Raw genomic sequence first — 27,961 nt, 5'->3', positions numbered from 1 at the left:
CTTGAATGATGCCATTGAACATTGTTATCATCGGCGCCGGGCTTGGCGGGCTAGCAGCTGCCCTCTCGATCAAGCAGGAATCACCCCATCACGATGTTCTGGTTGTCGAATCAGCCCCAATGCTGGCCGAGGTTAGTGCTTGCTTTTTATTTGAGTTATCGTTAGAAACCAAAACTGAACGTCTCGTGAACTAGATCGGTGCTGGCCTTCAGCTGACCCCCAATGCTACGCGACTGTTGCTCAGATGGGGACTGAAGTCTAGGTTGGAACCCTTGGCGAGCAGCCCAGAGGAATTTGTTGTGCGTCGCTATGATGGCAAAAAGCTTCTTGGTGAGCGTCAAGGCTTCGCTGCAGAGATGTTTGACAAGTTTGGGTCGTATTACTGGGACATGCATCGAGCCGACCTTCAGCTTGCAATGTACGAACGGGCGGTATCTCTCGGCATTCGATTTCAATTTGGCGTTCTTATCACAGAGATCAATGGTTATCTGCCAGAATTAACGTCTGACAAAGGTGAAAGTTTTACTGGAGACTTGGTAATTGCAGCAGATGGTGGGTCATACCTGGTGGCATTTGAGACTCCGTTGTGAACTGACAATGCGACAGGGCTCTGGTCAAAGGCACGGTCAGCGGTCAGTGGTCACCCCACCCCTCCTCTACCTACGGGAGATCTAGCCTACCGGATTGTCCTCGAGGCAAAGGATCTGAAGGATCAAGAGCTGCTAGATTTTACAAGGAAATCTAGAGTGTGTTTATGGGTTGGCCCTGGCTGTCACGCTATATACTATCCTCTTCGAAATAACAGCATGATCAACATTGTCCTGCTAGTTCCGGATAATCTGCCGGATAATGTGGCCAAGATGCCAGGGAGCATTTCAGAGATGAAGGAAATATTCAAGAGCTGGGACCCACTGTGCGCTAGCTACCTATTTTCACAAACCTGGAGAGACATTAATTCAGTACAGTTTGCGAAAGCTTTTGGATCAAGTCGACGGGGTTGAGAAGTGGAAACTTATGCATTGTAAGTGAAAGACCCAGCCCAGAGACTGGATATCAACCTTCTTGGACTTTCTTTAACTTGTCGACAGTACATGAGATGGAAAAGTGGTATAATGAAGATGCCACTGTGGTATTCCTGGGTGATGCCTGTCACCCAATGCTTCCGTACATGGCACAAGGAGCTGGATCTGCTCTCGAAGACGGTGCGGCACTAGGGATTTTATTGTCGAAGGTACAAAGCCGAGAGCAGTTACCACGGGTATTGGAGACATATCAGAACTTGAGAGCACCTCGAAGTACTGCATTACAGAAATGGAGCCTGAAACAGGTAAAATTACAAACATTCACGGCAGAGTACAGAAAACTTACACCCCCTCCCAGAGACACGTTAACCATCTGCCGGATGGCCGGGAACAAGAAGAGAGAGATCGGCTGGCAGCATCCCAGATCCATGACCAGCAACCCGGCTACCCTTTTTACTGGTATGTTGACAGTCACCGCACAAAATGAGCTGTTGATCTGACTTGCTTAGGATTGACCCTGCGGCACAGCAGTTTACTTATGGATACGATGTTATTACGGAAGTCAGTCTTCGTGGCCTACTCATTTCTTAAAAATCATGACTTTCGATACTGACAACCTCATTTCCATGCAGTTGAAAAAGATTGGTGTGGAAGCTTCGGTGATGCCAGGTCTCTGAACAGGGTTATATAGTTGATGGCATGTGTTGTGATACGAGGCGGATGACGATCGGGAAGAGGACTGCAACATTGGAAATAGTTTCATACTCTTTATAGAAGCAAGTTGGTGGAATTAACTCGTATCACACGATGAAAATATAACCTCATGTATTCCTCTAAAGAAGACAATAATTCAACTTTTCCTCTGATAAAACAACAGTATGACATTATCTAAAGTTTTTGATAAAATTACGCTGTTGATAAAAGAGTATTGCATGTATGAAGATCGGGAGGAAAACTGTTGTGGACCTACTTGGGGCCTATTCACCGGCTGTTGAAATATTGTCATCGACGCCAGGTTGCCACTCGGTTGGTCGCGGTGGGTTCGTTGTGGTAGCACCTCATTGCAATCAAGAACGGAGTGGTATTGGACCAGTAGTTCCCTTCGGGATCGGTCATCGTTCACTCAATTGCCCCTAGCATGGTGCCGTAACACGCCAGAGTCAGTCTCAGGAGATCGTTCAACACATTTTAATACCCTCAATCTATCGACTGCTTCGATTGGACGTTTGCCGTAGTATGAGCATATACCCAACAGCACTTTTCCATCCAGGTGGGTACAGGCGTCGACTCGCTGTTTTGCATGTAACAGGGTGGCGACTTGCCAAGGAGGGTGGGTTCAATGATGCTTCGCGTTCTGAAAAGGCGGAATGACCTCGAAAAGCAGAAGTGAGATTCGTGGCTTTTTGTTTCACCTTCCCTCTCACGACGTATCCCAGTTGGCAATCATGGCTCCATTGCTTGCTAATTCTGTCTCGAAGGGATCTCCAGCCTACGACAAACTTCGCCGCAGCTTCTTCAACGAACGAGTTCCTGATGTCCATCCCACCGAGATTGTCAGCCCAAAAACCACGGGGGAAGTTGTGACAGCCGTCGAATCCGCACGTCAGCGCGGGCTGAAGATCGGTGTTCGTTCTGGTGGGCATCTGTTCTTCTGTAATTCGCTCCTTGAAAATGGTCTCCTCATCGACACGAGCAATCTCAACCAAAACATTAAGTACGATGCCGCCACTGAGATCGCTACGGTCAGCCCAGGGCATAGAGTGGAGGCTGTCATCAATTATCTCCGGCGAATCAACAGGTTCTTCCCTGCAGGCCATTCTCGGAGCGTCGCCCTGGGCGGCTTCCTCCTTGCTGGCGGCCAAGGGTGGTTCGTGCGCGGATGGGGCTACACGGCCGACCGCTGGGTTGCCCAGATTGAGGTTGTCACTTCTGACGGGAAAGTAGTGATTGCCAACAAGTCTCAGAATGCTGAGTTGTTCTGGGCGGCACCTGGCAGCGGCCAGGGCTTTTTCGGGGTGGTTACGCGGATATGGATCAGGACAATTCCGGCACGAAAGCTCTACGACATGACAATAATCATCGATTCCACCGAGATTTTCAAGAAGTTGCTCAAATATGTCATCGAGACCTCGAAGAAGGTCCCAAAATATGGCGTCGATTTGTTCTTTTCGACCTTCTACGCAGACAAGGATGACCCTAACGGTGGACACGAATCCAAAGCCAAGCGTGTTTTTTCCTCATCAATGAAATGATGTTTGCCGATTCCATCGAGGAAGCTCGGGTGCTGGGAAGCCCATGGGATGCCCTTCCCGATGAATTTAAGAAATATACCGTTGCTACCATCCCACTGGCAGAAAGGACATGGGAGGAACTTTGGGCTGCACAGGAGAGCTTCCAGCCGCAGGGTAACGGCGAGAGATGGAACGTTGACAGCATTCTGGTCGACCCAAATGCTTCTGATGACGATGTGAGCGCTTCTCTCGACATACCTTTAGCGCTCGGAGAGTACTAATGTGTTTGCCCTAGGTGATTGACGCTGTTACTCCGGCGCTCTTTAATCTACCCACTCGACATTCATCCGGAACATTCTGTCCAATTGACTACTACCCAGACGAAAGGAATCATGCCCTTAGTTTGCCCCAGAAGACCTATGTGTCGACGATGCTTTGCTGGAAGGACGCGAAGTATGACGCGGCGATGGACAAGTGGCTTCTAGATGCCTATACCAAGGCCGACCGAGTCTCTTCCGGTGTTTACGTGGCCGACTTCAACGTCAAGCACAGGAAGCCAAAGGTATGTTCGTTGCAGGCTACGGTCAATATGCGCAATTTGGACTGACGTGATCAGGTTATGACCGACTCTGCACTGAGCAAGTGGTTGCAGATTAGAGAGAAATGGGATCCTTCCGAGACCTTCATCGGTCATCGAGGTTTCGCAAGCACTTTAGATCCTAGTTATGAGCATCGTAACAGCTCAACCAACCCCAGGAGTAAGCTATCGTAGGGCGGACCATATGTATCCACCCTACTTGTCTTATTAGTTTTATTAGGAATTTTTTATCTGCAATAACATCGGCGCACTTCTAAGTATTGATGGGTAAAAGTAGTCAACACTCTGATTGTTGAAGACGTAATCGCGAAGAATTACAATGAGTATTTGCATGAGGATATGATACACAGCGAATGGGCGTTCTCTAAGGGCTACAAAAGCCGCCCATGCTGAGGACATGTACAGCCTCTCCATGGTCACTGCGTTATATACCAGTTGTCAACAAATATCGGTATTCTTCGTACTCCAAGGTCACGGTCATATATAATTGAATGGATTGGAGTGTCTGACTCTCCTGACTACAGTATCTGCTAATCCTAGTCCCTTAAGTATTTGAGTCCTAGTATTCCTGAGCACGTAGATCAATAAACAAACAAACAAAGGTCGGAAGAATGTAATGATGACAGCTGAATAATCAACCATACAATCGTTCTGTACGAGTCATTATGAAAATTGGTTGACACTAGTCATAAAACCTCTCGAACGCGGGCGTTGGTGGTGCTATGCATTTCTACAATAGCTTGGATTACAGATAACTTGTGGCCTGCTGTCATCAACAAAATATGGTTGAGGACGACATTTGAGTGACCAGCTAGGGTAGTAGTCCAATATGATAAGCAGGACAAGCATTCTTGCATTGTAAGAGAAATAACTTTACAATAGGCCAGTAGGTAAGATATTGTGTAGGCTTGAAAATGAACTTCAATGCCGATGTGGATGGCAACCAAGTTAGTTCCCATCTGTGCGACCTTTGGTCACACCTGGTGTCTTACTCTCCTCTTGCCTTGAACCATCCTTTGTAATGGGTATATACAAACCAAGCACACTCAGTATTCATCGGCTCCCCTGGCTTCTCCAGCACGATGTCAAATTTACGCACCAACTGGGGTATCACTTTTGTCATTTCCAGCAAGCTAATGTTCCTGCCGAGACAAGTTCGAGAGCCACCTCCAAACTAACAGGCATGGGTAGTTAGCTGTCAGTCACGGACTATCAAGAGCCGCCACACCTACTGCAAACATCATTGACTCCATGATGGAGGTCTTTTCGTCGCCAATCCAGCGTTCCGGACGGAACTCCTGCGGGTCTGGGCCATAGAGGTCTTTATCATAATGCAAGGCCCATGCATTTGCCCCAACTTCAGTCTGCGCACCATCGTAAGCAACAGGCAATGAGGGATGGAAACCAATTTAGAGGAACGTACACCTTCTGGGAAGTAAGATCCCTCTATATGCATGCCGCCTTTCGGCACAACGCGAGCTAACATTGTGCCCACGGCTGGGTGAAGACGCAATGCTTCCTTTATCACAGCCTGCAGGTAGACCATATCTTGGGCTTCTCGAAACGTGACTGGGTCAGAGATTCGGCCATCAGCAGCCATAGTATCAATCTCATCTCGCAACTCCCTGAGCTTGTCTGGATTTGTGTAAAGGTAGTACAAGCATGAGCTTAGGCTAATCGCAGTGGTGTCCGAGCCAGCCGTAATGTTGCTTGAACAGGCATCCAAAATATTAGGTTTGCCAATAGACCCTGTAGCTTCCATAGTGAGGACCTTGTTCAAGAACGTGTTGTATTTCTTCGTCTGTTTGGTTGGGTTCACATTCATCTCACGGTACTTATCAATCTGTTTCCACGTGTAGCCCACGATCATCCGAGCGTTGGAGGTCTTGCCCAGCAGGGTCGCTAGGCGAGCAAACCACGGGAGTACATTTGGGACGACTCCGGCATAGGCTAGGAAATCGTTTGCTTCACGAATTCCCGAAATCATTCCTGTTGTGTCTCCTTCGTTCTCCATCATCTTGAAGCTCTCGTTGAACTGAAGACGGCAGATGATTAGGACTGACCTCCATGTTTGAAGCAACGGACAGGGTAACTGACGGTGATTTCACCAATGACATCAAATGCGTAATATTGCATCCAGTGGGGGATATCAACCAATCGACCCTCCTCGGCGAATTGTGATATCTTCGTAATACACACTTCGTTCAGCCTGTCGACCGCACCTTCGTAAGACACCATCGTCGACATTGTATAAAGAGGGGAGATCTTCCGTCTTCTCTCCTTGTGTCGATTATTATCTATCATCGGGAAGATGTGCTGAGTTTCGGGGTCCGGGCTCAACAGTGGCGTGTAGTACTGGCTCTTCTCGAACTTCCCACCCAGTTCGTAAATCTTCTTTACAGCCGGTGGTGAAGTGAAACTGTATCGATTTGGTCCAACCCGAACGACCGAGCCTAAGTGGCAAGTATCGACTGTCAGTGTACTTTCTAGGGCGAAGAGCATAGGACGTGCATAACGAACCGTATCTTTGATGAAGCCGAACATAGTTTTGATGTGAATCACCTTTCAATATCTTGACGTATTCCCACCAACGAGTGACCCGGGCGAAGAAGGGACCAGGAATGCCTCGTAACGGTGACAAGAAGAGGTTGTATAGAAGCGTTGAGACATGATAAACCCCCATCAATATGACACTGGTTAAGAGAGCCTGCTGCATCAGACGTGTGGCATCAAACCCGTGCCCCGTTTCGATATCCCTGTATGGTGACATAGTGAGCAACGGTGATAGTAGATTATCCCGAGTTTCTGATCTTCTTGTCCTGGTGCTTCGCACGTCTTTATCTATATCTTTCTCTCTCTCTCCTCTCTCTCTCTCTCTCTATCTATCTTCTCCTTTTAGAAGGGTATAGCCACCGGGAGGTTCTCAAGGCTGATCAAATCATGGCAGTATTAAACATCAACATCATTTTGTGAAAGGACTACAATTCGGATCTTATGCAGCGCTCTACCCACATTGAACCCCACTGGGGCATGTGATGTTGGGACCCCAGAAGATCCGTAATTCCAAAGAGGGATGGATGGTTGGTTACGTAACTGAAGCTACAGGAAGGACACGATGTTCCATGGGTCATACCCAAAGGGGCTAGCACACTCTACACTCTCACCCTCGTCAGTCACTCCTTGTCTGGTGGACGACGCAGGCCCCAGGCGGGTCAACAAGGACTCCTGTCCTGGGTGGCAACCTCCCTAGCCCTCTCCACCCAGCCCCACCCAGGGGTTCCGATGTGCCGATGGCACCAAAGAAATTTAAAAGAGTTTAAGGTGGATAGCACTCGTCGTCTTTCAAGCATAATCATTGTCATCATTACCTCATCCCTGCCAGCGAAGTCACTCAGGCATGTCTCATACGGCGGCGGCCCTGCCGTTTGGTACCAAATCCATCCGAAACTTGTCGGATATCGAAGACTATCTTGAGGGGTTGAATACCAATGACCCGCGTGCCTTTACACCCTACTACTCAAAAGATGCCATTGTAAGGTCCAGGAAGTTGCCGAGAGCCGTTCAGTCTAATCTGGTCTAACATACTCACAGTTCAAATGGAGTGGTCAGCCTGAGAAAACTGTTCACGAGTTTTTGGATTGGGTCATGAACGTGCATGTTTCCGTGACCGAGGAACTAAGTCTCTGCAAAGCTATTTTCAATCAAGACGGCACCGTCATCGCTGCTGAAATTACCATGCAATTCCGAGGAAATGGTAATTTCCAGACAGACAATTTTGTCGGGAAATGGGGCCCAGTATGGCCTGGACATGGCCCGCTGGTGAAAGCTTACGTCTGGTATACGTTGACCACGGATGGGCATATCATCGAGGCGATCGAAGATGCATATCTGATGAAAGCTGCAATGCCGCCAAGGACCATCAAATCACTGTTATAAGAGCCAGTCTTATTCGTGTATGATAGCGTAATTCAAAATTAGCCAGAGCACATCGCTCTTCCAACTTGAGCCTCTCAGACCACTGGGCTTGTTTCCGTATAGGAATCCTTAATTTCGATTCACTCAATCCGCCCCATCACCGCTCTCCTACAAAGCTGCTTTGCAACTGGTGGGAATCTATTACATGATGGAACTCTCATTGCATTCCGCAGACTGTGGAGCTGAGTCAGCGGATTTCGGCCTCGACGATCAAAGCCCGAGAAATATGTGGGGTTGTCGGTTTTATAGTATTCGTAAATCGCCTTAAATTAGGACCTTGGGTGGGTATTGCCAATTGTTGAAGTCTCCTGATTTCTTGCCCATCGCCACCCAGACTTACGGAGTATATCATAGACTTCATACGCTACGATATGTATTTGACTTCTCCCATCCCATTCGTTCCTTATCTCTTAATATCACTGTCTCGTTCCTTGGCCCTGTTATTTTCTTGTTCTTTCGATAATGGCTTTCCTTAGTCATCGATCCTCCTCGGCCGATGCCTGGAAAACGGCTCGCTCTGGTTTCTTGACTGCTCTCACAGCCAGCTGTATCTCCCTTCAGGTTCTGTTACTCGCAAATCTGGCGTACCTGTATGGGACGCAATTCGAGGAACCAGGCCGTGTTCACAACCTCAATCTCCTCTACGTTGATTACGACGGAGGTGTTATTGGACAGTCTGTCCTGGATGCCTACCACCTTATTGAGGCCAACACCTTTCCGACCATTCAGCAATCGACAGTTGATCAGTTTCCTACCACGGCCGATGTTCGCTCAACCGTCTGCAAGGGTGACTATTGGGGTGCCATCTATTCGCTCCCAAATGCCTCGGACAGCCTGGCGACGGCTATAGTTGACGGCAGTAGTACCCCCGCCACCATTGAATACGTTTGGAATGAGGGCCGCTACGCGGCATTTATGCAAAGCGCCGTCTACGCCAATTTCATGACTTTGATTAAAGTTACTCGCTCAACATACTATGCAAACAATGCTTCGAAAATGGGCCCTATGCTCTCCGATCCATCTGCCATGCAAATATTTCTTAATCCCATTGAAGCCACCGAGATCAACATCAAACCCACCATCCAGGGAACGAGGGTCCTCTATAACACCGTGTCCATGATAATGCCCATCATTATGCAGTTCTTCTTCATGATGGCCCTCAATGGAATCTCCGCCCAGTTCAATCTCTTCACCACGATGAGCTGGCACGTGAACGGCGTTATCCGGATGGGTGCGTCGATCATCTACACCTTCCTCAGCTCACTCTGCACGATCGGCTACATCTGGGGCTTCAAGGAGGCGTGGGATCAGAATGGCAATCAATTTGTGCTCAGTTGGATGGCAATGTGGCTCTTCATGCATATTAACCTCCTACTCTTCGACATCCTTACTACGTTTGTGCCTATGCAGTTCATGCCGTTCTGTGTCTTGACGTGGATGATTGTCAATGTTGCCAGCACCATCAGTCCCTTCGAACTCAGCCCCGGGTTTTACCACTGGGGATACGCACTACCGGCCCATGAAACATACAAGATTCTGGGACAGATCTGGAGTGATGGCTGCAACAACGAGCTACATCGCGCACTGCCAATCCTATTTTCATGGTGGATCGTGGGCATCGTTCTTGTTGTCTATGCCGTCTATTACAGATGCAAGGACGCTTGCGCCCTGCAGTCCACCCCCACTGTTGATGACGATTATTCATTCCCGGTAGAAGAACCAAAGACATCTGTCGAATCATGAATGACATCCAAGTGCGCAAGCGGTGTGGTACGATTGAGTCATTCCGGCTCGAGCGTCGCCTTTATGGGCCCAGCTACCCCACGACGGATGCTCGGCAGCCTAGCGGACTAAGCTCCTATCCCCAAGTAGATCAGTATCCTCGATAGACTATACTGAAATGGAGGGTTTGAAATATGATGAGGACGATACTCAACGTTTTTTGAGATATTCCGCAGTACATTGGCCCGATCACGTACGAAAGATGGCTTTGGCTTCAACCCAAAAGGAAACCGACCGAGTGCTTCGATTGTACGACGTAAGTGGGAATCGGTTTTCAGTGTGGTTTCCTATTTTTTGGAAGGCAGTCAGACTGTACGAGAGAATATCTGTAATGAGTGCACTGCATCTTGCAGCATTCAATGGTCACGAACAGGAGGTACATTCTGCACTTCGTGTGAACAAAAGTGATATCAATGTACCTGATGATACAACAACATACCCGGTCATGTGGGCTTCATCCAATGGACATGATAGAATCGTGGGATTTCTGCTGGAGCAAGGAGCCGACGTCAACGCCCAGGGTGGACTCTACGGAAACGCCCTTGACGCAGCTCGTCGGAGAGGATACCACCATATAGTACAAATCCTCCAATCTAGAGCCTGAGTCCATTTGGAGAGAATTTCCCAATATGCCCACACCGCCACCTTGCCCCGCAGAAAATGGTAGCTCTCCGTGCTCAAACCAACCAATCAGCGGATGCTTCAGAGTATAGCATGGGGATAAGAGTGTGTCTTCTACCCTAGCTATGAGAAGTTCTGCGCCTTCAGCTGGACTGGGCCGGATCCGTTATCCCACGACACGTGCGCCGATGCTATTTTCCTTTATGTATCCGCGTTTTTGCTTTTTGAGCGGGTGAACTGGATAGAACCCCGACTCAATAAGCTCAGTACGGAGACTAAAGAGGCTGTCGAAGAGTATCCGTTCTTCCTTCCACGGGTTGAGTCAATGCTGGGCAACTTACGAAGGATACGTGGTCAAATAAGTGACATTCTCTCGCAACATTCTACTATGGGAAACGTATGAAGCGCTAGACAAGCACGGTTTCAGTTAGCTATATAGCCGCGGGTAGAGGTCACAGACAGTTCCTCGATGTGGGATTCGGTTCTATTATCTCGCATTCACCCTTCTACGTCTATGCTATTTCTTGATCCACAAGTCTTTGTGCAGAATATAGTGGGAAACTAGGAAATCTGAGCGTTCTAATTTCGTTTCTCGCCAGTTCTCAGAGTTAAGGGCTGGGCATAGTGCTTAAAGGCTTGCCTCAGGATTCTTCGCCTTTAGCCCAAGCTTTGCTTGTCAGTGATCCTATAGGGCTTTCTAACATGGTTTCTTTTCCTTTTTCTTTTTGTCTCTAAATAGAACCTTTCACCTCACCGCTAGTGTTCTATCTCGCCGTGAAGGGGCGGATCGAAATTAGTTTCACTATATTCTCCGGGTGTTTACTTCTATAGCAACAGTTTATTCACCTTTGCCAATTCGGATCCAATCAATATAGTGGCTTCCTGTTTCCGGTAGTCGCCTCTCGTCTATTTTCGGTGGTCTTAATTTTTTGATCCAACCTAAGCAAGGTTTGACATATCCGTGAACGGAAAATGCCTTTTATTAATGACTTCATCCTCTATATGCCAGCTCTTAACTAGATACCTCGTAAAGTGTCTTTTGCCACACTAAGATACATAAGGTCGGTCTATGGTCTATGGATTTCTAGGTCAAACTTTAGGCCATTCATAGGGATGAATATTTGACAATAGGTCCAACGAAATGGAGGAGCTCTAAGACCGACTTAGCTACCACTTCAACTCCACTCTATTGTTAGAAGAAGCTTTGCATCTAGCTGGAACTCGTCCGCTGCAAGGCAACAAGCGTCTAGCACTCCTTAGAGACTCCGTTCTGTCCACTTCACTTCTAGACGAATGGTACGATAGTGAAGGTACCATCGGCACGTTGTACTGTAAAATCGCTAATTTATAATGAATTCTAACTAGACACAGAGGACGGGGATCATATACCGCGAAAGAACGCTTATAACAAACATTTGAGCTGCAAAGGTGAGACGTGTGAGCTGGACGACTTTATAACCGGCCAACCGGCACAAAGGGCGAGATCACCAATGGCACTCGTGCAACGACAGTGGAAGCCATTCTTGAATGAGCATATATGCTGTCGATCGTGTAAAAGCCAATTTGGGTATCGGTGTGTACTACTGACTAGTGCGGAAACTACTGCGATGTTCGATGTTCCCATGATTTTGTGATTTCGTTTAATTAGGAGGCTACTTAGATCGGTAGGCAATGACTTTAAGAAATGCAATGATATTATTGTTTGTTCCTTCCTATCTCTTCTTTTATCTATTTCATAGGCAATCCTAGGTTGTTCCACAACCGGTGACAAGTAAATAGGGGCGTGTTATAACATGCGGTGGTCCCATTCACGGCGTAATAGGTCTGCTAAAAGTTGCTATAGGACGCACTGTTGTGGCACAGTTGGTCTTTGTTGGAGTACTAGGAAGTGAAATTACTCGTGACGGATATATCTAACTACTCTTACTGTGCCAATGAGCGATTAATTTAAAAACTCCGAGAAATGTAGCCGTTGGAGATATCTAGTGCCAGAACCGAGCCAGTGAATTGGGTGGCACCAAAACCTCCGGTGCAGTTAAGCTGTGTCCAGGCAATGAGTTGAACTGGAGCACAAAGCATCTAAAGCTCGTCAGCGTGTTGAAACCAACTAGGCTCCTAGCGAGCGGAAAGATGCTCATAGTTCGATGACAGTGATAGTAGGCTTTCAGCGCCCTGTGCCTATCTATTTTCCACCCACTTCGAGTGGTTGCTTATTTCGACTTTTCCGGTTTCCGTATCAATTTCTGTAGGCGATGAATACTGTAGATTACAATTGTCCACTAGATTTCGTCGTTCTTAGTGGATACGATTACCTCTCCCGCTCCCGAGACTGTGTGTTTTGGATCCTAGTGGGCAACTACAGACTCGCTACCGGGCAAATCTTCATCACTATCCGGTGTAGGGCTTATATCGGGGTCGGGAACGATCAGCTAGAGATTCCTTCCTACGTGTGGCTGTACAGTCTTCGTCACAGCCTTACTTATTGACGGACCTACACATACTACATAGGTTGTTAGCACTATAATAGCGATATTGCCCTTTTCGGCGCGCGATAGTAGATAGAGGTTAGACTTCGGGAAACTCACCCGCTACGGCCATAGCTCCGTATTGGTTATCGAGATACTTTGCTACTTCTTCCTCAATCTCGATCGAGCCATATAAGTAGCAAAGCATTGCGTTATGCCCGTAGGAAAGGTTTTCCTTTAGACTTGATTGAGTACGCGGGCAGTAGATGCTAAACCGCAAAATCTGAAGCACATCGCAGCACCTACCATCCCCTACCAAATGTTCTTACCCACTCCACTTTTTTCGGGTCCCCATGCAAAATATATATATCACTTACACTGTATATAGCACCACCATTTTATGGTCTATAATGCTATAATTAAATTTCAGGGTTGCTTAATAATAGCACAATAAATTTTTCGCTTAATATTTTGTATAATACCCCTTAGCCTTACGTACTGCCTTTAGACGTCTTCCTATGCTCAATATTAGCGCATCTATCTTCGACTAATCTAATGCGTTCTATGCTTCCACTAGGCATTTTTTAAAATAAAGCTAGTCTGCTTCCGACCTTCCTTGGTCAATAAGCTCCGGAAATAATATAAAAAGCTTCACTTTTAACCAGCGCTATACCGGTTCAATTAGGTTTAAATCGGGTGAGTGCGGCGGCTAATCCTCGACGTATACTCCGTGAGTTTTAAACCACTCTTTCGTGTCCTTCGCTAGATAAATCCTCGCGTTATCTTGCTAAAATACTAAATTAGGGGTGTAGATTAGCATTAGACCTTTTTCGAGCGTCGAAATATACGACTTTATAGTATAACCCCTCCCCGAACGCGAGTCCTCGTCTCTTTCTATAATAATTAGGTCTGTTCGACCCCCTAGCTAGATTCCGGCCTAAACTATTTGTGAAATATCTTTTACGTGAGCCTTAGCATTTATAGGATCTTTTTAAAGGCCCTCCAAGGTCGTACGAAAGCACTATTGTGGTCTAAAGTTCGAGGTTCGTTGCACCGAACACTCGTCCGAGAAGATCCACGATTAGAAGCTCTCGCGTCGCTATTTTCGCGCAAATTTTAGCCTCTTCCTTATAAGAGGAGGCTTAATTAGTATTTTCTGTTTCCATCGCCGTTTCCGAATCCGAATCGCTTAGAAATTCGAAGTATAGTAGAGGGTGACGGATTCTAAGCTATAGCAGCACTTAGCTGTTTATAGGTCTAAAATAGATGCCGACGTGCTTGTAAATAGAGGTGAGAGCAAGCGCGCTCACTAATAATTACGGGACGGCCGCTTTTCTCACGATTTTCGAGGGTGTTGCCTTCTAAATAGCGTTTTAGTGTATTGTAGATAGTACGCCGAGAGCAGCCAAAGTCATTAGCTACTTTCACCTACGAGATACCGTTCTCATAAGCAGATACAATAGCTGACCTTTGTATACAGTAAGCTGCGCCGTTTTGCTAATTTTTGCAGCAATTTTCATTACAATCGGAGCAATAGGGGAGGTGTAGGAAGAAAAATAAAACGGTGGGTTGGTTGCCGGGTCAAATTGTAGTGGGGCAGTGGGAAAGAACATTTGACTAGTATCTGTAATTTCAGTGTAAAGCAAAGTAAAGCATAGGAATAGAAATACGGAATAGTGGAGATCCAACTAAGATTATTCATAGCCAAGCCATCCGGAAAATATCCACAAAAAAAGAAAAAACGGAAGAAGCAAACTGACTCAGACTCAGAAGAGTCCGTGGCTGAAATGCAAGTGAAATATGGACACCTCGCCAAGTGCGCCTGCGGAAGTCTATACTGATAACAATGGTCCGATAAACAGATAATTATTAAATGGGAGATAAGGCAAAGGAGTGGGATGGGATGTGGACATGCCATGCTCGAAATGTAATATCGAAAGGAAATAGACGTATAGCAGGGAGTGGAGGTGTCGAGGGGAATAAATCCCTATAAGATACAACCAAGAAACTAAACACAAAAACAGAAATAGTAGCAGATCGGAAGCGAGGAGAGGGTATGTGGTATATAGTCATGAGAGGTCGTGACTGTGCAAACGCAAATGTCAACGAGAAGAAACGAAAAAGAAAACAGAAGGCCAACCAAGTTGCGAATTGATGTGGCACAAACAGCTCAAACCCAAGGATCCCTCCCATAAGTATGAGGATTAACAGGTCCAACAAACTTAATCTGGGCCTTCAATAACTCCCTCCTCTTCTCCTCCTTCGACTCGGAATTCTTCTTGCCTTGCAGAGCCTTCACCGCACCACGGGTATTCTGCAAAAGCTGCGTCTTGAGTGGCGGAGAAAGTGGCGGCGTTGGATTTACAAATGTGATCTGGGAAGCATTCATAACCGGAGCGGAACCGGGGTATGGATATGCCTCCGGTCTGAGAGTCAGAGACGAAGGCGGCTTGGAGTATTTAGGGAATTGCACGCCCCGTTTCTTCGATTTCTTGGGTGCTTCCCAGATCGACGATCCGTATTTCTGATACGGGGACATTGGCACGGCGAGTTGTTTTTGGCGAGGGATTATCGGGGTGGTTGGGGAGACTGGTGAGAGGGGGAGTGGAGCGGGTAGTACATGTGATGGTTGGGATTGTCGTAGTCACTGGCACTGAGACTAGTCACTCTAGCGTTTGTTCCGGCGCTGGTGCTGTATGCCGACGCCGATGTCGATGCTGTCGAGACGGATATCGCTCGGAATGGGGCATCCACGTCTAAGGAAGAGTGCTGTGGTATGTAGCCTTTGCTGCCTAGACTCGTCCCCAGGATGCTGGTACTACCTGCGTCATCGATGTGGCGGTCCATTGGTGCTGTCGATGGACGTGTCACTTCTTTGGCTTTACTCTCTGTGCCATCGCGGGAGAGAGTGCGGTGGACGTAGGTCTTGATTGACTCGCGGACTCCGCCTAAACCTGTGCGATCGAGCGAGTGCCAGCGGTATTTGGCTTTTGCGAAGTCCAAGGCGGAGAGATTCTTCCTGCGCTTTGAATTGGCAGATGGACTGATGCGTCCGCTGGCTTGTAGGGTGGATGGAGCCAGTTCGGGGAAATAGTCCCACTTCTTCTCGCGGAAATAGTGGCTGGTACCGGGTCGATTCTGGGCCCAGTGGACTGGTCGACCGTACTGTGTGTCTGACCAAGATGACGAAACTGAGACTGGTAATGGCGCTTCCTCTGCAATCGATGCGACATCGTCAAGCTCATCTACCTCGTCGAGTTCGTCTATCTCATCTATCTCATCTATCTCGAAATTGTCCGTGCGGAGTGGGGTCACGGGGAGTGGATCGGCGGCTGGAGCCGGGTGATCCACCAAGTCGAAGTCATCAGCGCCGGAGACGAAGATTGGGTATTCGACCGAGTCGCGAGGTTCGGAAGGACTGGCGATACTGTCGACGGTGGATTCACTATCGCTGGAGTCGCTCCACATGGCGGAATACTCTGGTTCTTCGGGGAGTGGCTTCGCGGGGAGTGGTTTATTGAGGAAGAGTCGGGGTGAGAAGGGCGTCTTAGGCGACAGAGGAGAAAGAGGAGGAATCACTCGTTCGAGCCCTTCGAGGGAACGGGATGGCCGGACCGGGGGAGCCATTCGGTAAGATGGAGATAACATTTGCCAGAAGACAGCCCTTAATACCCGGAACCCGATGTAATGCGATGTAAAAATAACATCAAAGAATGTGAAGAAATGAACAAAGAGATAAAGAGAGCATCTTGAAAGAGTTGAGAGTCAAGAGAGGAGGAATGAGGAGCATCATCAGTGCACGGACTCCATGCAAGGAGACATCACCAAACGAACCGATGCCACGCAACTTGGATCACCTTGCTGTGGTCATATATGATTGGTCTAATTACTTGACAGGTATAGTCTAACCCCAACTCAGAGATTTCTAGCTAAGTTTGGACGCCTTTTCCATAGTCTCGCGGGTTAACCCATCGGAGGCCTTGCGAACTGCACTCAATCGGCCTAACCGACGAAGCTTGGCGATCATGGCTTCATCCCCGAAGTGGCTGTTATGCTCGAACTCGGGTTCCTGCGCATATGCGACTCGCGCCGCGTCAACTAGCATGCGGGCTGTCATGCCGAATACGCGATAGCGAGTGTCTCCTTCTACTTTGACGTTGGATGTTGTCGATCGATGTTTGACCGTTTGACTGGGGACAAAGAACTGGTGCACTAGTGGCGTTGGATCCACAGTCAGCTCGACACAAAGAAGAACAAATGGAAGAAATAAACAAAAGCATCATCCCCACCCTTAGCTACGGGTATACGGGGTATAGGGTATAGAGTGAACTTACTCCGCCATCTCGAGTCATGCCACAAACTCCACGACCCACGATACCACTCTACATCCTCAGTAATAGATAAGAAATCTCTAAATGGCGCCGTAAACACCGCAGCAACCTCCCGAGCATCCAGCTTGGGGATCAGCGATACCTCCGGATCAGCCTCCAGCCCCGTTACAGGATCGTAGCCATGCAGCAGCGCGACGCAGGAACGCACGACCAGTTCGGTTTTGGCAAGGTTTGCCGGGAGCTCGCAGAGATGCTCCACGCGGAAGGGAGGGAGGATGGAAGGCTCTCCTTCATCTTCGGGGAGGCCGATCTCCTCGCTCGCTTCGCGGCGGGCGGTTTGGAAGGGCGTTTCCTGGAGGGTGTCTGCTCGGCCTGGGTTTGTTAGTTTGTCTGTAGTGTAGTGTATGGGATAGCTCATATGTGCGATGAGTTGGATCGGAGTGTGGGCGTTTCTTTTTCTCTTTCTTTTTCCTTATCCTCGTTTTTCTTTTTTTCGTTTAATTGTTTTTTCTTTTTTGTTTTCTTTTTCTTTCATCTCCCTCGTTTGCTTCCCCCATTCTCCCCTTTGGGCGTATATTTTCTTTCCACCCCCTTTTTTCCGGTCTCCTTCTTTCTCGAAATAGAAAACGCAGAAATGTAAAAATGTAAAAATGTAAAAGTGTAAAAAAAAGCTAAACTTACCACCTGGCAAAGCCGCCTCTCCTGCATCTACATGAAGTTAGCGTGACAGTCTGCCATGCGACAGGGCCAGACCAGGCCGAGAAAAATCAATAAATATCAAACATACACGAACTGAGTGTCTTGGCCCGGATCGTAACCACCACCCTAAGGTCCCCCTTAGCGTCGGCGTAGAGCAGTATCAGCACGGCTGCACGCCGGCTTAGTGGCACTGAGCTGTATGCTGTTGGCGGGGGGACATAGCTTCGGAGTCGGGCTATTGCGGCCTATAGTGGGTATCAGTATATCAGTGTGCTGTATATTCCATTGTGTTTCTTGCTTCCTGCTTGCTATATTGGATTTTGAGTTTGAATCCGGGTGTGTTTCAATGCTATTTCTCGGGGTGGACATCCACGGCATGGATATTGAATCAAAGAGTAGGGACGTGAATAGGAGAATTAGATCAGGATCAGGATCAGGCTCAACGGGGATCGGGGAACGGGGAACGGGCAACGGGGAATAGGACCGTTCACTCAGATACGAAACCTTGACTTTGACCTCTAGTCTCAGTCTCAGAATAGATCGAGAGAATGTTCCATATCGCCATCTACATCCCTTCCCCTTTCCTTCCCCTTTCAAGGATCCATTCTTCCCTGAAGGATGGGGCTGTACTGTACACACACAGTAAGACCCGAAGCCGAAACTCAAATGAACCATGCATCTCTTCAAAAAGGGGGAATAAAAAGAAATAAGGCAAAAAGGAAACAGGGATCAACGGCAGGGGGTGTATGCATCCATGGCAAATGAGCACGACAGGACCTGCAGCTGGACAGGTTGAACACGCGGACTGTTCGGGTACTTGCAGGCTAGTTTCCACATCCACATACCTCAGAGGCGGCATTTAGGGGCGCCATTCTTTTTAGTTCGGAGTTGGGGCGTCGCGGTTGGAAAGGGGTCTTGGAGCTGAGGGTGCTTTCGGATCCTGGTCCTGGTCCTGGTCTTGGTCTTGATTTTGATGTTGGGCTTGGACTTTGCCGCGTGCTGAAGGCTTGGCGTGTGATGCTTTTGAGGAGATGGGTTCTCCTCATTGCACTAGATTGTGGATGTGATATGTTATATACAAACTTGGAAGTTCTAGATGTATGGGGAAAGATGGGGTTCGTTGTAGCCGAGGTAAGATCTGACTAATGATGTAACCGAGCAATATTTACATCTACATCCACTGCTTTACAGGTAGTTTGGATGAATTATTGAATTGATTGTTTTCATTTATAGCCATACTATCCACATGCAGCCCAAGTCTGTCTTGACAAGGAAATAAGCCAGGCAGAAATCAAAAGAATGCACCAGCAACAGCCAGAGATCAAGCAAAGAAAAATAAAGAGGTAGGTGGGGAGTAAATGGTCTATCAACATAGTGGAGAGAAATAAGACAGGACAAGAACTGAAGGGGAAACCAAACAACCATCTATATGAGAAGTGCGCAAACCAAACCTGAAACCAAACTAAAAACACATAGCCGGCTCAACCCAGCATAATCATAACATCCATGGAGATGCCTACGAGCTCTCGCCCTTCTTGGCCTCCTTGGAATCACTGGTCTTCTCAGCACGGTCACCTTCCGCCATGGCCTCATTAGCCTCGGAAGTCTGCTTCTCCGCGCCATCAGTGGCCTCGACTTTGGCCTCCTCCTTCTCGTCGATATCCTCGGTATCCTTAGGCGCAGCAACACCCTTGCCCTCGTTCTCGCTGTTCTGCTCGTTCTCCTCCTCGATCAGCTCCTCCTGCTCCTTGATAACCTCCAGACGCTGCTTGTTAGTGGCAGCACCCTCGGCATTGTGGACCTCGAGCTCGATCTCGTGGAAGAGCTCCTCGGGAATACTGGAGAGTACGGACTTGAGTGCGTCAATCTGCGACGCCATCTCGGACTCCTTGCCGCCCTGGGTGTACAGGTATGCGTTGCTCAGGACGAGCAGGGTGGAGGGAACGCCCTGCTTCAGACGGAGTTCCAGCCACATACCGAGATCCTCACGCAGGCGAGCGGGGGAGACGCCATGTGTGCGAATTCCGCGCGAGGCACAGGCCATTTGCAATTCTGGGACAGAGAGCGAGTCTACGCCCTCGTAGAAGATCGCGCGGTCGTCACGCTTGATTTGACGCATGCGGTGGCGGATGGTGTAGCGGAGCATGGCGTCTGTGCCGAACGAGTTCAGGTTCATGTATCGGCAGATGCCGACCAGCTGGGGGCGCGACAGGTTATCAAGGGTCAAGTCGTCCTTGAAGATCTTGCAGACCTTGATGACATCCTCGGTCGAGGGCGATTCACCGGTGGTGCGAATCTTACGGAAGAAATCGGCGAACTCGTCGTTCTTGACAGTGGCCATCGTCAGGGGGAGACCAGTCTCGCGCAGGGTGTTGCGGAGGAATCCAGAGACCTCCTTACGGGTGGAACTGAGGTTCAGGGCCTTGGTCTCACGGGCCTTCTGTCCCTCGTAGGTGCTGGGAAGGAGGTTGGGGAAGATCTTCAGAGCGACGGGGAGGAGCAGCTCGGCGAAGGGGACGATGAGGAACATCGAGAAGGGAACCAGACGGCCCAGATCCTTGGTAGTGCGCTGGAGCTGGCGGTGCTCTCGCCGACTCAGTTCGTATCCACCGGCCATCTTCAACGCCAATCGCGAACTAATCTTGACTTCTGTGGCCAACAGCTTGGTTCCATCCCAGTAGTGCTGAATCTCCTTCTTGACCTTCTGGCCGAGCGTCAACTTCTTGGCGTTCTTCTTCTCGGCCACCTTCTGGTCCTCTGCGGTCGACTTTGCCACAGTTCCAGACTGTGTCTTGCTAACAGCCGAGGTCTCAGACTGGGGCTTCGCAACAGCGGATGGTGACTGCGTAGTCTGGTCCTGGGGGAGCGGCTTCTTCGCTTGCTCGGCGTTGAATCCCGGGGGAGGGTAGGATTGAGAAGAGTTCGATGTAGACTGCTCGGTCGCGTATCCACGCTGCGGGATCAGAATGGCGAGAGCCGATACTTGAGATGGGAGACTGCGGCCATTTCGGAGGAGGTTTCGGGCTGCAACAGAGGCCGGGCTCGGCGCACTGGAACGGTGACGACCTGTTCAAAAGTAAATATTTCCATCCTTATCAACATTAATATTCCTTCTCAAAGGTCTCACCAGCGAGCGCTGCCCGAAAAGCAGGGGTGCCGCGAACCAATCCGGTGGATCTCATCGTGGCGGACATTTGCGGAATTGTTGGGGGGAAAAGGAAGAGCTCGAGACAACGAGCGGACAGGGTGTAGGAGCGACAACACTGAAGGAAATAATCAATTCAAATGTCCACGGGATGAACAATCAAGTAAATAGAAATAATTCGATGGTTACGGAAGTTTGGAATGGACCGGAAGCGATGAGTTGTCTGAGATCATTTTGCACGTGACTCGGAGATCGGGGATAAAAATAATTGGTCTAGATCTGGTAAGGCTTGTTTAGGGGCAGTGCAGGGGGCAAATTATATCTTCATGTTCATGTCAATCTGGTCAATTTATACAAATTTTCGCTTCAAATAAATATCGAAGTAAATATTAGAAACCAACGAGGAGGGTATAAAGAATGGCAAACGCTGGTATAAACAAAAAAGCAATTAAACTATATCTCGCCAGGGTATCGTAGATTAAAGAAAGGAATTGTCCCTAGTGTTTAACTTCTCTCTCGAACGGCAGAGTCAGGGCTCAGACTGGCTTGCAAAGCACTCGACGAGGCATCGGCAGAGTCCAGCAACGGAATACGGTCAACGCTGGAGCGCTTGTCCCCACTGAAAGCATTGACAGCTTCACTGAGAGGACTAGGCTCGGCGGCAAGGAGTGGGCTGGTGACTCCATCAGGAGAAGATTGCCATCGCGCAACGTCCTTCTTGAGTTCTTCCAGTTCCTTCTGGAAGCGCTTGCCAAATACGTCGATGTAGTAGGTTGCTCCATTGTGAATGCTCCAGATAAAGAGGGCGGCCATGTAAATTCCACTAGCCCATTTGTACCAGAACCAGATCGGGCAGGGAATCATTGTTGAAAGGGCAAATCCATACTGGATGAACATGAAGCAGGGCTCCTGCAGCGCCTCGGGGAGGCTCAGCACAAACTTGCCAATCGGGGCCTTGGAATATGACTTGCGGAGCCAGGTAAAGCTGGTTGGGCGACCTGCTGCAATTTGGTCACGGCGGCGGACGGTGATTAAGAAATGGTACAACAGTTGCCACACTAGATATGGAACTGTGGCCCAGATAATCATGGCACCAAGACCATAATGCTCAGGGTCCCCGGACTGACTGAACTTGATGCTGTAGACTGCAGGGAAACGCTCCTTGAGCCTCTCAACTGGGGTCAAATGCACGATACAGTGTAAAGTCACCGGAGGCATGATGTGAATGAACAAGCTAATATTGAGTCAGCTAATTTCCCCTTGTGAAACTTGCGGATCCAACATACCTGACAACCTTATCCATACTATGGAAGACCATTGAATTACGCCACATGGCAATGGCAGCAGCGTTATTTCCAAAGGTCAGACAGAAGGTGCTAATGAAAAGGCGTTTCGAGTTGGGGAAGACCCAAATGCTCAGCATGCAGAGCAAGTTGACGAAGTAGCAGAGATCAGCCAGGAAGTAGTGGTAGCCCTTGGCGTGGTAGGTGAAGTATCGAATAGGCATGAAATACAACAGCTGGGCACTGAACCAGATGTGGAAGTATTCCGGGCAAGCACCGATCAGATAACCACTGATGAAGATATTGAGAACACCGGCAATGAAAGACGCCTTCTCGCGGAGGGTCACAGTGGCCGTCTTGTTCCACTGCTTACCCAGCCGCTCGACGCCCTGCTTCATCCGGGCACGGTATTTCTCCAGCTTCTCATCGGCGGTTGGGGCTCGGCGTTTCCACTCCCCTACAACACGATCCTTGGCGTTCAGCGATGACGACTTAATCTTCTCCCGCTGCTTGCGCACTTTCTCTTTCTGCATGGCGATAGTCTGCTGCCACTTCTCCAGGCGCTGCGAGAGCTGGATATTGTCCAACAGATCGAAGATAGTCAACTTGTCCAGCGGCGGGAAAGTCTCCCAGTCCTCCTGATACGAGCTGCTGTTGGAGAAGGATCCGTTGCGTGATAGCCTACCCGGAGAGGCAGGAGGTGAGTAGAAGTCATCGTTATCGGCGAAGTCGTCCGCAGGAAAGGGCGCATCGATCTCCTCCAGGCCGGGGGTGGAGGCTAGTGACTCGGCTGGCATGGCGGGATCGGACTTCCTTCGCGAGCTGGTTTCCATCAAAAACTGTTGCTGGAAGAAGAATATCGTTGGACCGTCCCGGTGATTGGGATATGGTCGACTGAGGAAACGGTTGAATGTTAGCATCCCCATTGTGAACACGAGAGCACGTAGATATGTGAAAGAGCGGCGCAAGTGCTCAGCAGACACCGGCCTTATTTAGACATGAGGGGCAAGAAATAGATGGCAACCCTACCTTATCGGCGATCACGCCCTGGGCGGATTCACGAGGCAAAGATGGTAAGCTGTGGTTGGTGATCCAGAGGATAAACAAATGCAAATCCCTAGCGCATGACACGAAAATGGCTATAGTGAGAAGCTGCAGAATGTCAAACAGTGCAAAAGATACTCTTACAAGGGAAGAGATGAGCCAGCGAGAATATGAGGAATTGACGTGTGCTTGTGATGTGGCTGGTGGTTGGTTGGGGAGCTGCGCTGGGGGATCGTCAACTCCACCCAATAAGAGAGCGGAGTGGGTGCAGGTGGTGTGTGGCCTAAGGCAGAAATCTACTCGATGGAACACACTACTTTTGAGGAACTATAAAAGTTATATGTATACACTGTCCATTGAATCTGTCTCATAATCATGTCACATTTTCCTACACTTCCCGTATACAAAAGTGAGGTCATAGCCTAGAACCTATCCCAAAGAAAAAGCAAAACAAAATTATAGTCAATAGAAATCGTATCCTGATCCCAATGCTCACAAACTCCATGCTTAACTCATCCAAAAGGTAAAAGTGAAGAATAGAAAAAAGTAAAAGAATAAAAAAGAAAAGAAAGTGAAGCAATTTCAATATCCATACTGCGACACAGGACTGGCATGTGGCCAGAATCCCTGGCCCTTGTCAGACATGAAAGGCTGCGCGTAGTAGCCAGACATGTAGGACGGGTCATGCATTGGCTTAGGGACAGTTGGAGACTCTGGTGGAATGACATGCACCGTTGGAGGGGGCGCAACCAATGGGTACGAGCTAAAGCCGCCAGATCTCGGGCTGTGTGGGCCACTTGACTCACTGGTTGTGGGTGACAAGGGCAAGATATGCGAGTGAGGCTGGAGCTTGGACTCGTCTTCGTCCAACGAGGGGATACTGTCATTGTGTGCATCGTTTATATCGTGGTCTTGTTTGATTGCCGATGCTGATGCTGATGCGGCTTGGGTGCGCGGTGAGACCTCATCGACGTCGTGGTAGATTGCTTCGGGGAGGTGTGTGTGGGTGATCTGGATCAGAGTACTGGCATCTATAACAAGGAAGGGATATTGGTTAGTGATTGTATAGGTGGCTCGTTTTTGGTATGTTGATACATACCGATTTCTCCGTCCAAGAACCGTTCTTCCATTTGTCGAACAAAGTAGATCTCATCGAGAACTTGAAGTTTGTTGGCGGGTGTGATCTGGCGTCGGACATCCTGACCAGCGTCGCGCAGTTTTTCAGCGGTGACCCCATGGCTGTCCTTCAACTCACAGAGGATGTGGACAAGGAGTCGCAGGCGGTCTAGTTTGGAGTCAGATAACCTACTCATACGCACACTCCAACAACATACTTACCATTCTTAAGTAGATGATCAGGCTCCTTGTGCAAAACACCAGCTGGCCACCACCCCGGCTTCGTATACTCTGGGTCAACACGCTGCGAGACACCGGCGATAACCCTGCGTCCATTGTACGGGAAATGAACCTGCTTCCTTGGTTCAACAAGTTTGATGTAAGACTTTGCGATAGCACGACAGTTGAGTTGCTGAAAATCCTCAAATGCCTTTTCATAGTACCGTCGTAGCAGAGCGCGATTCCCCACTCGAAGAACAGTCCGTGTAGGCGGGGGTGTCGCCGTTGGCGGCGGAGAAAGAGACTTGGACCGAGACTTGACAATGCCAGCCGGGTTTGGTCTACGCTTTTTGTTTCGGCTGTTTGGCGTTTGCCACTCAAACGGGATCTTCTCCATTGGTCTCGTCTGGCCGGATTGAACCCAGTTGGGAGACGACTGCACGTCCCAGGCTGAGAAGGATGCTTGGTTGGTTTGGTCTGGAGCAAGTTTAGTCAACCTTGCTTTTTTTTATATATATACTGGCTCCCAAGACTCTGACTCACCTGTACTGAAACTTGGGCTGGCCTGCGTCCCTGGACAGGTCATTTCAAGAAATCGGTCTGTGACATCCGGTGTGAAGATGGCTCCTCCACATCCGGCCATTGAGGCAGAGGTCTGTAGCTGATATTCCCCATTGTGGTCGATATAGATCATAGCAAAGTGTGGATGAGGGAACTCTGGGTTGAGGGGCTGTTTAGGAGTGATCGACTAGTCAGTCGTTAGCTATGAACCGGATACATTGCATTCACTGCCTATATTACCATGTTCATGGGTTGGTGTGGAATACAGGTATCAGAATGTCTTCGCTCGAGTTCCCCCGGGAACGGATATCCACGATTTGTATCCATATTGAGGTACTGGGAAGTGCGATTGTTGTATAGAGTGCTTCGATCTAAGATTGAATGGGTCAAACCCCGCTGCACATGTTCGACTCAGCAAGGAGGTTGCGAGAAAATACAAGATGGAGGTCGGGGAGCAACCACGATCTGTACTTAATAGAAAAAGGATCGAACCCCACTCTCGACAGGGATGGACACGGACTTCCAATGGATATTGTATCCGGTAACGCTCAGGGGAAGGGTCCAGGCGATCTAGATATACACTATGACCATGATCTGCTCGACTTCCGAGGCCAAACTCTCAAGTCCCCACATGACATAGGCGTCCCCTGAGAGTACGAATCGGCTACTGTGTCAATGCAAGGAAAAAGAAATAGCTGCAAAAGCTACGTGTGGCGATAAGGAAGCTTCCGTGTCACTTTGAGGGCCGAGTCCACGCTGCGCACTGACTTTCCTTAGGGCTGTGATCCATGGTTGAATATCCGATTTGAGTCGCGTTCCACGGTTCGGGGGATCCGAGAACACTCTTTTGACGTCTCAACTTCTATATTTCTATAGATTGTCCCGAGGACTCCACTAATCAGCTTAGTCTCCGCTCTAATACGATCGCCTAGGTTAGCAACCGGTGTATCCATCGTTTGTATCTTCGAAGAAATGGCCCTAGTTATAATCTGTACCTGATCGAGCGATGGGCCAGTCAATCCGTGCAAACAAGGATAGGTCCAATTTGACCGCAGGATTGCCGATCTCTTGGCCTGCATCAGCCACGACAGGTGATTAAAAGTTCAGTGGCCTCCCTCGACGCCTCTGGGATCATCGTATGCAAGCCAGGGGAGAAGGCCCCAAGAGAGGCTGATGGATCACTGACTAACGCAGGCCTAGGCGGATCTTGTGGACTCTCCTCGATGGATACTTACGTTGCGCGTGGCGTCAGCCCACAGAGTCTGATGGAGCATTTGTCCGGCTGCATGCAGCCCAAATCCCGCAATCTATTCTTTTCTTTTCCACTCCCTTTTGCCCGGGCATACCGTAGTGTGTGTTGATGTACATGGCCACTAAGTTTATCCCCACTGGCAGCTCCACGACCGAAGACCAATACGATTGTCCGTGCGGTCGCTCCCAACCTAATCTGAAACGGGGTCTGAAGAGTGCAACTTTTTTCTGATCTCTGCCCTGGCCACCTCAAGGTCCAGTTTGGACATTGGACGGCTTAAAGTTCCGCGAGAAGGCTGTCGACGCGACTATCGACCATCAAACTTGAGCTTATTTCCAACACACGCGGAACCGAACCCTTCGTTCCCGGCATGCGGGTTCCAAATACGATGTAAGTCGGGATGGGCCTGGCTTACAGTATGCTCTGTGATTCCCGCTCGTTTCTTTTTTACTGGATTTTCTTGGCGGCTTCCTCGAACTCCCTGTTTTTCAACATTGTTTGTCTACTAGTTCGAGGCGCTGTGCTCACGCTAGCATGGTCGTCCCCAGGAGTACTCGGCCAATATTGCAAATTCTTCTTACTCTCCTGCGGCATCGTGCAGATGCCGACGTGGCAACCCGGGGCTAGGGTCACCACATCTTGTGAACTGATTGTCGTTTGAATCGATAAACAAAAAGATATTCGAAGTTAATTCCTGTCCACCATTAGGATGGGTTCCTCGCTCCCGGATCGACAGTGTAACAGTCCTGAGAGTGGGGGACTGCGGATCGCAAACTCAGAATCGATTGTCGCTGGTTTGCACAAAGGACAGTGTTCCCTTGGATTTCGACGCGTTGGGCCTTTCCTGGAGTATGCTCTGTATACCCAATATTTCAAAGGGGTGATTATCTGGCGACGCCACCAACACGTTGGCCTATGGCGAACAAAAGCCACCTGTAACAAAGACCCAATTTAGTCATTGATTGTTGTATTCTCCACCGTCTCTTTACATTATACTGTAGTTTTTGCTTCTTTGTTTCCTATCACGCACCCACTATTGCCATCTGCACTGGCCCACACAAACACGGAAAATTTAACCGATTCTTATGATTTGATAACTCAAGGGCACATACTATCGCGACATACCCATGGTAGCCCCGCTTTGAATAGTCAAGAGGTGAGATAACACGAGTAAGAACAAGAGTCGAGTGCGCACTATACTCTCCTGAATTAGGGGGCCGAAAATATGGCGTTTAGACGTTTTACCGGTCAGCCTGACGGCTTGTTGCCTGTGTCTTCTGACATCTACAGAACTATTGGGTAGTCCGTATTCACTTCTCCCCATCAGGCAGCCTCATTTTTGGGCAAGGCAAAACAGACAAATATCAGAAGAGGAAACAGCAAAAGCAAAAACAAAAACAAAACAAAACAGGAAAAAAAGCAACATAAGTTCCACGCAGTCAATAGCACAGCCTGCATTGCAGTACATTGCTGTGAAGCAAAGCAACACCATTATGTGCAATCCGTACTATTGTCTGAGCTGCATTGGCCTCGAACTTTGTAAGCCAAAAAAGCAGCAAAAAACAGGGAACAAAAATCGCACTGTAGTAAGTGGCGCAAGAAAAGCCATGCGTCCCT

The 27,961-nt window shown here is 48.8% G+C and overlaps 12 protein-coding genes across 12 annotated transcripts; 5 read left to right on the top strand and 7 right to left on the bottom strand.

The window, feature by feature from the left end:
• Positions 1 to 5: 5 nt before the first annotated feature.
• Positions 6 to 1,699, top strand: N7446_004523 (uncharacterized protein; the record flags this gene model as incomplete). Its single annotated transcript, XM_058513272.1, has 8 exons — positions 6 to 131; positions 195 to 552; positions 607 to 913; positions 966 to 1,021; positions 1,089 to 1,202; positions 1,250 to 1,481; positions 1,532 to 1,583; positions 1,655 to 1,699. The coding sequence occupies 8 exons, from the start codon at positions 6 to 8 to the stop codon at positions 1,697 to 1,699; spliced, it is 1,290 nt and encodes a 429-aa protein (XP_058374601.1).
• A 768-nt stretch (positions 1,700 to 2,467) lies between these two features.
• N7446_004522 (FAD-binding oxidoreductase) lies at positions 2,468 to 4,025 on the top strand (the record flags this gene model as incomplete). The annotated part of the gene is made up of 4 exons (XM_058513271.1): positions 2,468 to 3,250; positions 3,295 to 3,489; positions 3,549 to 3,815; positions 3,870 to 4,025. 4 exons carry the CDS (start codon positions 2,468 to 2,470, stop codon positions 4,023 to 4,025), a joined length of 1,401 nt encoding a protein of 466 aa, XP_058374600.1.
• Positions 4,026 to 4,839: 814 nt separating this feature from the next.
• On the bottom strand, positions 4,840 to 6,395 carry N7446_004521 (cytochrome P450; the record flags this gene model as incomplete). The annotated part of the gene is made up of 4 exons (XM_058513270.1): positions 4,840 to 5,025; positions 5,084 to 5,215; positions 5,275 to 5,886; positions 5,937 to 6,395. 4 exons carry the CDS (start codon positions 6,393 to 6,395, stop codon positions 4,840 to 4,842), a joined length of 1,389 nt encoding a protein of 462 aa, XP_058374599.1.
• An 853-nt stretch (positions 6,396 to 7,248) lies between these two features.
• On the top strand, positions 7,249 to 7,787 carry N7446_004520 (uncharacterized protein; the record flags this gene model as incomplete). Its single annotated transcript, XM_058513269.1, has 2 exons — positions 7,249 to 7,383; positions 7,443 to 7,787. 2 exons carry the CDS (start codon positions 7,249 to 7,251, stop codon positions 7,785 to 7,787), a joined length of 480 nt encoding a protein of 159 aa, XP_058374598.1.
• A 501-nt stretch (positions 7,788 to 8,288) lies between these two features.
• Positions 8,289 to 9,569, top strand: N7446_004519 (SNG1 family protein; the record flags this gene model as incomplete). Its single annotated transcript, XM_058513268.1, has 1 exon — positions 8,289 to 9,569. One exon carries the CDS (start codon positions 8,289 to 8,291, stop codon positions 9,567 to 9,569), a length of 1,281 nt encoding a protein of 426 aa, XP_058374597.1.
• Positions 9,570 to 9,939: 370 nt separating this feature from the next.
• N7446_004518 (ankyrin repeat domain-containing protein) lies at positions 9,940 to 10,794 on the top strand (the record flags this gene model as incomplete). The annotated part of the gene is made up of 4 exons (XM_058513267.1): positions 9,940 to 10,116; positions 10,187 to 10,315; positions 10,336 to 10,626; positions 10,669 to 10,794. The coding sequence occupies 4 exons, from the start codon at positions 9,940 to 9,942 to the stop codon at positions 10,792 to 10,794; spliced, it is 723 nt and encodes a 240-aa protein (XP_058374596.1).
• A 4,070-nt stretch (positions 10,795 to 14,864) lies between these two features.
• Positions 14,865 to 15,233, bottom strand: N7446_004517 (uncharacterized protein; the record flags this gene model as incomplete). Its single annotated transcript, XM_058513266.1, has 1 exon — positions 14,865 to 15,233. One exon carries the CDS (start codon positions 15,231 to 15,233, stop codon positions 14,865 to 14,867), a length of 369 nt encoding a protein of 122 aa, XP_058374595.1.
• Positions 15,234 to 15,262: 29 nt separating this feature from the next.
• Positions 15,263 to 16,321, bottom strand: N7446_004516 (uncharacterized protein; the record flags this gene model as incomplete). The annotated part of the gene is made up of 1 exon (XM_058513265.1): positions 15,263 to 16,321. One exon carries the CDS (start codon positions 16,319 to 16,321, stop codon positions 15,263 to 15,265), a length of 1,059 nt encoding a protein of 352 aa, XP_058374594.1.
• A 298-nt stretch (positions 16,322 to 16,619) lies between these two features.
• N7446_004515 (NUDIX hydrolase) lies at positions 16,620 to 18,647 on the bottom strand (the record flags this gene model as incomplete). The annotated part of the gene is made up of 5 exons (XM_058513264.1): positions 18,570 to 18,647; positions 17,813 to 17,969; positions 17,707 to 17,733; positions 17,029 to 17,397; positions 16,620 to 16,906 (listed from the first exon to the last, which is right to left on the bottom strand). Exons 1-5 carry the CDS (start codon positions 18,594 to 18,596, stop codon positions 16,620 to 16,622), a joined length of 867 nt encoding a protein of 288 aa, XP_058374593.1. The 5' UTR covers positions 18,597 to 18,647.
• Positions 18,648 to 19,240: 593 nt separating this feature from the next.
• N7446_004514 (MRS7 family protein) lies at positions 19,241 to 20,906 on the bottom strand (the record flags this gene model as incomplete). Its single annotated transcript, XM_058513263.1, has 2 exons — positions 19,241 to 20,790; positions 20,852 to 20,906. 2 exons carry the CDS (start codon positions 20,904 to 20,906, stop codon positions 19,241 to 19,243), a joined length of 1,605 nt encoding a protein of 534 aa, XP_058374592.1.
• A 467-nt stretch (positions 20,907 to 21,373) lies between these two features.
• Positions 21,374 to 23,078, bottom strand: N7446_004513 (glycerophosphocholine acyltransferase; the record flags this gene model as incomplete). The annotated part of the gene is made up of 2 exons (XM_058513262.1): positions 21,374 to 22,103; positions 22,156 to 23,078. 2 exons carry the CDS (start codon positions 23,076 to 23,078, stop codon positions 21,374 to 21,376), a joined length of 1,653 nt encoding a protein of 550 aa, XP_058374591.1.
• A 700-nt stretch (positions 23,079 to 23,778) lies between these two features.
• Positions 23,779 to 25,419, bottom strand: N7446_004512 (DUF2841 domain-containing protein; the record flags this gene model as incomplete). Its single annotated transcript, XM_058513261.1, has 5 exons — positions 23,779 to 24,227; positions 24,296 to 24,481; positions 24,535 to 25,008; positions 25,075 to 25,279; positions 25,333 to 25,419. The coding sequence occupies 5 exons, from the start codon at positions 25,417 to 25,419 to the stop codon at positions 23,779 to 23,781; spliced, it is 1,401 nt and encodes a 466-aa protein (XP_058374590.1).
• Between the last annotated feature and the right edge of the window lie 2,542 nt (positions 25,420 to 27,961).

The sequence above is a fragment of the Penicillium canescens genome, assembly GCF_028828765.1.
Source record: "Penicillium canescens strain IBT 15451 chromosome Unknown utg000003l_segment0_segment0, whole genome shotgun sequence".
NCBI classification, from domain to species: domain Eukaryota; kingdom Fungi; phylum Ascomycota; class Eurotiomycetes; order Eurotiales; family Aspergillaceae; genus Penicillium; species Penicillium canescens.
This window is presented reverse-complemented; position numbering and strand designations above follow the sequence as displayed.